Below are 11,069 nucleotides of genomic sequence, written 5' to 3'. Positions count from 1 at the left end.
TCGTGTTCCTTATTCCATCGGTGTTAGCTCGGTTAGCATCATTAGTGACGTTAGTGTCTGTTTTGTTGACGCAGTCGGTGTTGGTATTGGCGTACACCTGACGGTTGTGTTCCGAAGCGACGAGTGACCTGTGCAGGTTCGCGGCAATGTAATGGAATAAAAGTGATAGACGAAACGAGATACGAGGCGTCCAGAAAGGGAAGAAATTCCAAGCGAAACGACTGCTTTCCAACGATCTACCGACAATGTTAAAAGAGTAGCTATCCTTGACTTATGAGAACGCCATTTCCTTCGTCTTACAGAGTTATCGGAGAAATTGAAAGTGCCATATTTTCATCGGTTTCTATGGCTTTTTGACGGAAAGCTTCGAGATCCGGGTATGAAAGAAATATACTTAGAATATCGAAGAATTTCTTGTATCGATCACACATTGCTAGATAAGAAACAGTCACTGTCATGGTTCGATAGTGGAGGCATTTGTTGTATCGTTCGATTTCTTTGAGAAAATTTATGCAGCCGATATTTTATGTACTCAATTCGATAAACGCACAAGTTCGGTCTATTTAATGATCGAACGGTTTAAAAAGTGTTTATTAATCGATATATGTATAGCGAAAACGTTAGATCCCTATTTTTCACATTTTTTTACATAACGGCAAACGATAAGGAAATTAAACGATTGACAGAGTAGCCATAGAAATGGTGTTGACGTTTAAGAAGACGCTCCCGATATTGTGAACGTGAAATCAACAATTTGTCTCCGTTAATAAACAAGTCTGAAGATTAACATAGAAGCGAATTACAGGCGACCGATAACGAAATAAAGCTAAAACAGCAGAAATCATATTTTCTTGGAGCACCGACAGCGAAAGTCAAAGAAACTTGCGACAAATCTATGACAGTTCTGTTCGAAAAAAGATGTTGCCATCGTTCTGGTGCCTGTGCGAAGTAAGGAGAGGCGAGAAATAAAAGGAGTAAAAATACGAACGCTTTCAAAATCAATAAGCGCAAATTGTTAAAATTTCATATCGACGATCGTGTCTCGAGTTGTAGAAAAGCGATGATATCATATAATAATAAGTACTTTCACATTTTGCCTCTTTACTCTCTATATTCTTCTACGTATAGAAACGCTACGTTACGTATAAATTGAATCGTTAAGAATGCCAGTTGGCATGCCGCGTCGTATTGCCGAAGCGTCAATGAAACCACTGTTTCCTTAGAATCTATAATTTTGTCATCGACATACATACACATATACACAATGGCTTGAGTACAGTTTTCATAAAAAATATTTTTCTTGTGGATTTTATAAAATATTTATAGATGTATTCCGTTGTTGGCTGACTCGCAGCCTCGCGATTACAACGTAATATTTCCTAGCGATATAATTGTACGAACGACAGACGGTATCACGGACATAGAACGCTGCTCGATAACGTATAAAGTGGCACTCATCGAATTCTATAATCGGATATAATCCAAATCAATTACGTAAAATTGCATCCCATTCCTTCCAATAGATTTTATTCCAACTAAGAAATCAATCTGATTTCGAAGATAATATGTCACTGTACGATTTTCGATATGATGGATAATGTTCCATCCTACTTTGAATTCCGTCGTTCGACTGTCGCCCTATATTCCGATTTAGCGTTAATCGTCGCGTTTAAAAACAGCATTCAGATTATAGAACGATACGACATATTTATTCCTAGCTGTTCGGTAACGCCGTCTCTGGAATATAACGAGCATAATATCGAAAGCAACGATGAAAGGGTACGACGCTAAACACTTCAAACTTCGATTAGTATAGTATAAACCAAGGTACTGCTATCGCTTGTTTATACGAATCGAGCATCGTTAACGATGCCACAAATTCGTAATGCGTTAACATATGATGTATGTAAACGATTCAAACGTTCGTATTTTAAAACAGATATATCTATCGCTTATCTCGTAAATTTATGAAAATGATACAAATGCTGAGTTAATCGCTTGTAATTAGGATATATAAACGATTATAGTTTTTTAGTTTCCGACTTGAAAGTGGAAAAGCAATAGTTGCAAAATAGTTGCAGAAAGAAAGATCGTCCGAATGAATTGAAAGATCATTTGCCAGAAAAATAAATGATTTGAAATGAGAATGTAGAACAATTGTCACAAGGTCTGAATATACACTTTAATATAGGACAGATAAATAAACATCCGAGTCACGTATAATTATAGATATCGTTCAAACGTTGCAACGAAATGAATAAAGTTACGATTTCTGAAGCTTGGACGTAGAAACGCGAACAAGTTAGTTTCTCACGAATAATCAGGGAAATAAGTGTGAAAATAAGAACGGCGAGGTAGCGGAAAAAGCGCATGGAAAAAATTTGGAACGTAAGGCCATAAAGTTTTGAGACGTTATAATACGTGCGTTGAGCATTACTGTTAAAGAGCTATAAGGCAGCTCGTCCTGCACCTGCTATGTTGAACGTTATACTTTGTACCATCCTCCCAGTAGTTGACAAGTTATTACACCTACGTTGTATACAAAGTATTATCTCGTATCGTACTTGTAAAATATGGCCTTCCATTATATTAAGAATTTTCCAGCAAGCACTGCTATATACTTGTTTTCCAGTTTGCTGAAATAAAACAATTTAAGTCAGCGAAGAAGACCGAGCTATCGTAGGCTTTCGCGAAATTTATTGCGTAACCATCGACAAAATTTCGTGGAATCTCAGTGTCCTAACTGATGCTAACGATGACGGAAGACCTAAGCGATGTTAACGTGAATTTAACTATCAGAAAACGTATAAAGATTCGCTGTCCAATAATCAAGGATAGATCAAGAAATTGTAATAAATATATAGCGTTGTTGGTAGTAAAATGTCATTTTAACTTTCCAAGATCGTCTGTTCAAAGTTAATGTACGAAATTCGAACAAATTTTGCTTGTTCCAGATAACGGGTAAAATATTTGCATCTTGAAATTTCTAGTGTTTAACGAATATCTAATGACACTTTTAGTATTGCGAAGATTTAATCCTAAATAACGATGCATGAATAAAGGAAAGCTAATTCTTTATAAGGTATATGTCGTAGGAATTTATACCACGTATGTACATGCTTTCCAGACTAATTTAAATTTAGATTAGCAACGAAACTAAACAAGTTTTAGGTATGAGGAAAACGTAAGCCAAGTATACATTTCTTTGAAAATATTCTTGTACGATGTTTTTTTACGAGAAGATACAATTAAATATTCGTACGTGGTTGTAAAGATTAGATAAATATTATATGGACACCTCCACCCCTGCCCTCCCCATAATACTCTTATAGTACTCTTACGACACAAATTCACCCTCTGATACCGTTTGAGAATTCCCCATGCAAGAGAAATTTCCCATACAAGAATTTTTAGATCAGATTCAGTCATTTTTTCTACGGTCAGAAGCTCGGAGCTTAGACCGACGAGCAAAGAATTCTGAAAAAGTTTGAACAAGAAAAATAAATGGTGAAACTGTAGAAACATTGTATCCACGGATTCGATAATTTTTGCATACGTTATATGTAGAATTCGATATTTTCAACGATCTCTTCTATACACATAGAGGGTGGACTAGCTTAGTTTCCGAGATATTGGGGAGAAAGTGCCACTACAGTGTGTTTCTGCCTGTAGCTTGTGCGTGTGTGATAGCATATACGTCAGTATTAGTCGCTGGCGATAAACGAATGATAAAAACTTGAATACATTATCTTATTGTTTAATCGTCGAATTTTATATTATATAATTGATTATAAGATAGAAAGTAATTCGTATATGTTTGCTCTCTTCCATAATATCAGTTTCTGGTTGAAGCTTTATGTATTATTTCTAGACAATTTAGTTTGCCAAATTTTCGCAATTGTATCGAGACAAGACTTGTAAATTAGTATAAACTAACGTAAAGTGAAATAATATTATTTACGATATATGATTTTAATAGGAACGAAAAATAATTTCACGCGTGGCCATTATATCTTTAGAATAATCGTGACAGTTATGCTTAGCTTAATGCATTAATTTCCACTACAATTTAACAACAATAAAATATCGAGCTACGTAAAACGTAAATGTACTTTTTTTTTAAAGAGAATGATAGATATATTAGGCCCCGTATGAGTCATGGTATTTATCTATGTTATTCCAACAATTGAATGCGGATAATCGCTTAAGCACGCTGAGGAAAGGTCTATTAACTTAGACAGTTTGATCGATGGAAAGAGTTAATTGAAAAGATCCTAGAACGAATTTCATTTTAGCAAGTGATATATTTTCTAGCATATATCTTCTATTAAAACAATTGTTCCTTAATTATGTTACTTTTACTTATTACTTAATTGCTTATTGTTATTGTTACTGTTACTTATTGTTATTGTTATTGTTATTATTATTGTTACTTAATTATAGATAAAAGACACCTGTTAATAAATTTGTATATTAAACAGAAAAAACAAACACGGAAAGCGGATCGTGGGAAATTTCAATCTGATCTTCCCTATGAAAATTAAATCGTAATTTCGTAGCTTTCAAAGATAAACGAAGAAATTAGTTTTCAAGTTGGCATATTTACAGGTTAGAATTCTGTGATTGAGAGAAATGTGCCGGAAACACAAAGTGTCGTCGCGACTATCCACTGTTCATCGGATAATGGTAAACATAAAACTAATAAACATCGGCGAGTACGAGGTGGATCAGTTTACGGCTCTCAGAGATGCAATGCATAGCGCAAAAGTCATGCACACGGGATTGCTTGCGGGCTATTGTGTCATACAAGGTGACGTTAACCAGCTTCGTGATTTCCTTGAATATTCATTCGTTCCATACCAAACTAAGCTAGGTACAATGCTTTGATGAATATTGTAAGTGTTTATGCTTTCACTTCAATATTTAAATGATACTGTAACATTTTAACACTAGTATAAATTCATCGACGGTGACAAAAGTTACCTTTCAAGAGCAAGGGCATGTATCGCTTACGTATAAATTAATATTACAATAGGCTATGTATTTTTATCTCGGTGTGTGCGTGCCGAGTAATTTTCGATATTGGATACTTTGTTCTTATTCGGCCTTCGATTAGCTAAGTGTTTTATAATCGATATTCTGAAAGTAAGATAAAACTAAGATAACAGTGCAAAAATTTGTAGAAACTGCTTGCGAGGATCACAAAAAGGGAACGCGATCGATCGCGCATCTAGCCCACCACTTAATCTTCTCCCCTAACACGCATAACTCGGAATCAAGATCTGGAATTAGATAGGAGTAAATGTAATAAAAAAAAAAGAAACACTGGTATCATAATTTGTGAAAGCGATATAAATAGAACGTTGTTATACAGGAAAATAAGATAACTAAGATAACTACAATCTCTATAGGTTTCAAATCAAACGATAATTTTATAACGAAGATTTTAATAATTTCCCGATCGTTCCTCAGATTTGCCGCATTTTATATATGTCGGAGATGAAATAAAAACCGGAGCCTTCCCTATGCAATTTTGAGGAAGCCTTTTAATGCTTTAGCCCAGATTTTATCATAACTGTAATTAAGTAATTGTCATCTGTAATTGTTTGACATTTGTGAAAAGCGAAAGTGGGTTCGAGGTGACAACTGGTCGCTGAACGTAGCCACGGTCACGGGATAAACGTTTTGCCTGACGAAGGTGTGGATCGGTTGTATTGTTCTCCCTAGAAATCACATAGAATTGTACTTTAGAGATGTCGATATAATGGGACACACGTTGTATGAGGAATCAATCTCCAGACAGAAACTGCCTAGCAACGGCGTTTGGATCTTTCTCGATGTTTCCAAGGAGTATATAACAAACTTTTGACAGATATTGCCTAGCAACAACGATTGGAACCTTCTCGATGTTTCCAGCGAGAATATAACAAACAAATGCAGTCGTATTACGAAAAAGATTTTAATCAGGGAGGGATTCGTGTGATCGCCTTGGAAAGTGATACATCGAGTAATTTTTTCCGAGTGATTCAGCAAACGTATTTTTTTTGTGTTATAAAAATTGTTTAAAGTTTTCCCGTTGACCGTGGATTCGTTTGAACCCCGGATCATTGTTTATAGCGTAAATTAAATTCAATATTTGTAAATTTATCAATCGTTAATTTTCATTATTCGTTAAATTAGTAAATCGTAAGATATATTATTCGTTTCTTTTATTGTTCGATAAAACTTATTATTCTTTAATCTAATTAATAATTTAATTTATCATTTGTTAATCAATCATATCATTTACAAAATTCATTATTCATAATATTTGTAAAACCTTGTTTATTCGTGTAAATATATTCTCTGTTTTGTAAAACAATGGCTAATTCAAACGAAGAATCGTTACGCGCCTTAAATCCTAATGTTAACCCGACATCAGAAGTGGGATCAAGCCCAAGTGTCACTTTGGAACAACTCATGAAAATCATGAACCAGATGACTCAGCCTAGGGAGCAAAAGTCGAGTATGGAACCTAAGGATGTAACGTTGTCACGTTTTGATCCTGAAGGCACGGGCGCTGATCCATTCGCGTGGTGCTCATACACAGATGTGATTTTGAAAGACTATCCGATGCAAGATAGTGTGTTACTTTCTGCTTTAAATCGTGCCCTAAAGGGATCTGCTGCACATTGGCTTTCACAAATAGTGCGTGGTGGAAAACTTTCCTGGCCAACGTTTAAGGAACAATTCCTTTCGCGTTTTGGTGGCACAGAGACAGCCGCCACGGCATTAATAAGGATGTCCAGAGAACGACCGACGGAGACCGAAACTCTAGGAGCTTACGGTAGTCGCCTCCGTTCCATGTTGCAGATAAAGATGCAAGATCTAACGATGCCCGAAGTACTCAATGCCTTAACTCTTTATATGCTAAACTTACAAGATCAACGCTTTCATCGATTAACGCTCGCAAATAATATCAAGACGGAGGAACAATTTTATGATGAAATGAGAGCTTATCCTTACAACGATCTGCCGGCAACTTTGTTAGGAAATACATCGGAGGAACCTGAAGTTAAACGACGCAAGTTATCGCATTACCGGGTGAAGTGTCATTATTGTGGTACTCTTGGACACAAAATAACGGAGTGTCGCAAGAGGATGCGTAGTGAACAGCGGAAGGATACAAAGGATACAAAGGATACAAAGGATACACAACACCAGGAAAGAAACCGTCCAGCTTCATCGTCCAAGGTGGTTTGCTTCAAGTGTCGTGCGGAGGGTCATATCGCACCTGATTGTCCACAACTGCAGAACAGAAAATCCGGCTTCAAGAATGAACGTCGAGTCGACTCCTGTGTGGTAGAGCCTCCAGCTGGTAAATTAAGTCATCTGGGTGAGTCGTACCCATTTTATTTCGATTCCGGAGCCGAATGCTCATTAATCAAAGAATCCGTAGCTTCGAAATTTTCTGGCAAACGAACGACTGATGTAGTAATAATGCGAGGCATAGGGAATACTTGTGTTAACAGTACATCTCAGATTTTATCCACTGTATGTATTAACGGTTTTACATTGGAGATAACTTTTCATGCCCTTTCTGATAATTACTTAAAATACGATATCATGATTGGTCGTGAAATTTTGAGCCAAGGTTTTGACGTGAATGTTACACGAAACAGTGTCGATATTTGTAAGACAAAAATAGTTAACGCTTGTAGCAGAGTCGCGGAAGATGTGATCAACATTAATGAGGTCGACACTGATGTAGTTGGTAACGATAAAGATCGATTGATTTCTGTTCTCGAGAAATACAAAGAGTCATTTATTACGGGTTTTCCGCGGAATCGTGTAAATACGGGTCAATTAGAAATTCGTTTAATTGATCCCAACGTCACCGTGCAACGAAGTCCTTATAGACTCAGTGAGGAGGAGCGGGGAATAGTTCGAGAGAGGATAGGTGAACTGATCCGAGCAAAAATCATAAGACCGAGTAATTCACCATTCGCAAGCCCTTTATTACCTGTTAAAAAAAAGAACGGCTCAGATAGATTATGTGTAGATTACCGAGCATTAAATAAAAACACCGTCGCAGATCGGTACCCTCATCCTCTCATAGCTGATCAGATCGCGAGACTGAGAGGGGCGAAATACTTTATAAGCCTGGATATGGCCAGCGGGTTTCATCAAATTCCTATTCACCCGAATTCGACTGAATATACCGCGTTCGTTACTCCTGATGGTCAATATGAATACATGACGATGCCGTTTGGATTGAAGAATGCACCGTCTGTTTTTCAGGGGGCCATTTTCAATGCCTTAGGTGATCTTGCTTATTCATATGTTGTCGTTTATTTGGATGATGTTTTAATTATTGCCGATACGATAGATCAGGCGTTAGAAAGATTAAACACCGTCCTAGATACCCTCGTAAACGCCGGATTCTCTTTCAACTTTTCTAAATGTTCTTTCTTGAAGACGTCAGTACTTTATCTGGGTTATGTGATTCATAACGGAGAAGTCCGACCAAACCCAGGTAAAGTACAAGCCTTGAGCTCTTTGCCCGCACCAACGACTGTTACACAGCTCCGGCAATTCATTGGTTTAGCTTCTTACTTTCGAAAATTTGTTCCTAAATTCTCACAGGTAATGAAATCTTTGTATGCTCTCACTTCCGGTAGCAAGAACATAAATTGGACGGATAAACATGAAAAAATTAGGCAAAAAGTAATTTCTATTCTGACCAATGAGCCGGTGCTAATGATTTTTGACCCCAAATATCCAATAGAACTACATACGGATGCTAGTTCCGAAGGATTTGGGGCTATCCTAATGCATAGGGTCGAAGGTAAAAATAGAGTAGTTGAGTATTATAGCAAGCGGACTAGCCCTGCGGAATCTAGATATCATTCTTATGAGTTAGAAACGCTGGCAGTGGTAAACGCCATCAAGCATTTTCGTCACTATCTGCACGGTCGGGAATTTCTTGTTGTCACTGATTGTAATTCTCTGAAGGCATCCAGTGACAAGGTACATTTAAATGACAGGGTTTACAGATGGTGGGCTTACCTGCAAACTTTTACCTTTGACATTATGTATCGGGAAGGCAAACGAATGGCTCATGTAGATTTCTTTTCGAGAAATCCCGTAGATCTGGATCATCGTACGATCAACAAAATTGTAGAGAAAGAAATCAATCTATCTGAAATCTCCGATGATTGGTTGTTAGCAGAACAACGTCGCGACCCACAAATCTCTGAGATCGTCCGTAAGTTGCAAAATGAAGAGCTCGCGGAAGATATTGCGAATACGTATGAATTACGGTCTGGTACACTCCATCGGAAAATACAGAGAAAAGGTAGAACTCTTTGCTTGCCCATTGTCCCAAGGGGTTTCAGGTGGTCCGTCATTAATCATGTGCATCAGTCCATTATGCACTTAGGTTGGGATAAAACGCTTGAGAAACTATACGAGTATTACTGGTTTGAAGGAATGGCGAAATATGTTCGCAAATTCGTTGAGAACTGTCATGCTTGTCGAGTTTCGAAGGCTAGTTCAGGTAAAGTACAAGCTGAACTACATCCCATACCTAAGACCAGCATACCCTGGCATACGGTACACATGGATATAACGGGTAAATTAAGTGGTAAGAGTGACTCGAAAGAGTATATCATTGTTTTAGTTGATGCTTTCACGAAATTTGTATACCTGTATCATACTCGTAAATTAGATTCCTTTAATACCATTATAGCACTTAAGTCCGCTATATTTTTATTCGGCAATCCCTGCCGGGTAATAGCAGACCAAGGAAGGTGTTTTACGGGTAAAGATTTCCAAAATTTCTGCCAGAATAGACATATTAGACTTCACTTAATAGCAACTGGTGCGAGTAGGGCCAATGGACAGGTAGAGCGTGTTATGAGTACGCTGAAAAATATGTTAACGACGGTGGAAACGACCGGGCGATCTTGGCAAGACGCGATTGGGGAGATACAACTGGCCTTGAATTGCACTACCAATCGTGTAACCAAATCAAGTCCTCTGGAATTATTAATTGGGAAGGCAGCTAGGCCCTACGGTTTATTGTTGCCTGATAATATTGAGGAAAAGGAAGTAGACATCTTCAATGTAAGGCAACAAGCGATACGGAACATAGAGACTTGCGCCAGTTATGATAAAGACAGGTTTGACAAAACGAAAGCGAAGATAGTTAGGTTTAATCTCGGTGACTTTGTGTTACGTAAGAACGAGGAGAGAAACCAAACAAAGCCAGATCCGAAATTCAAGGGTCCATTCGTGATAACGGAAGTTTTAGAGGGGGGTAGATATATTTTAAAAACTCTAGATGGCAAACGGTCATATAAGGATAGACACGACAAGTTGAGGAAGAGGCCAGATGGTTGTATTCCTGCTGAGTTGGATGTCTGCGGTGATGACAGCGACGGTGATAATAACGATGCGAGCACATTGATCTCTGGGAATCATTAACGCCGCATTGTGGTCATAGTAATATACCCAGTGTAGTGTATGCGCCTTTTTATAATACTCCCAGTGTAGTGTATGCGCCTTTTATAATTCTCCCAGTGTAGTGTGCGCGCCTTTTATAATTCTCTCAGTGTAGTGTATGCGCCTTTTATAATACTGCCAGTGTAGTGCTTGTATTTTTATAATATCCTCACTGGTGCCCTGCGCTTTCTATAATATCCTCACTGGTGCCCTGCGCTTATTATAATATCCTCACTGGTGCCCTGTGCTTTCTATAATATCCTCACTGGTGTCTTGTGCTTTTTGTTATGCATCCAACGTGGTTATGTGATTCAACAAACTGAGATCTTTGTGTGGAGTCGAAAATGATCTGTCGTGTCATTGCGGTCTGACTGGTGATTTACGGAGTGCAACTGGCACTTTGAATACAAACTATAACACTAATTTGAGTTCTTTTTCATTTCCTTGCTTGTCAAATTTTTGAACAGAGCTTTGTTGCTGAATTGGACCCTTGACTTATTTGGAACATCTAATCGAATGGTAAATAATATCAGTTACACCGAGTCTAATGTTAAAACTCTGTATTTTAGCTGCACACGAGGACG

At 37.7% G+C, this 11,069-nt stretch overlaps 1 protein-coding gene across 1 annotated transcript; it reads left to right on the top strand.

Annotated features, from left to right (window-relative positions):
• The first annotated feature begins 6,376 nt into the window (after positions 1-6,376).
• On the top strand, positions 6,377-6,943 carry LOC117213435. Its single transcript, XM_033458775.1, has 2 exons — positions 6,377-6,882; positions 6,923-6,943. The coding sequence occupies exons 1-2, from the start codon at positions 6,460-6,462 to the stop codon at positions 6,941-6,943; spliced, it is 444 nt and encodes a 147-aa protein (XP_033314666.1). The 5' UTR covers positions 6,377-6,459.
• The last annotated feature ends 4,126 nt before the right edge of the window (positions 6,944-11,069 follow it).

The sequence above is a fragment of the Bombus bifarius genome, unplaced genomic scaffold (genome assembly GCF_011952205.1).
Source record: "Bombus bifarius isolate JDL3187 unplaced genomic scaffold, Bbif_JDL3187 scf7180000009087_frag, whole genome shotgun sequence".
In the NCBI taxonomy this organism is placed as follows: domain Eukaryota; kingdom Metazoa; phylum Arthropoda; class Insecta; order Hymenoptera; family Apidae; genus Bombus; species Bombus bifarius.
The sequence above is the reverse complement of the archived record's forward strand: the minus strand, read 5'-3'. Positions and strand labels throughout refer to the sequence as shown.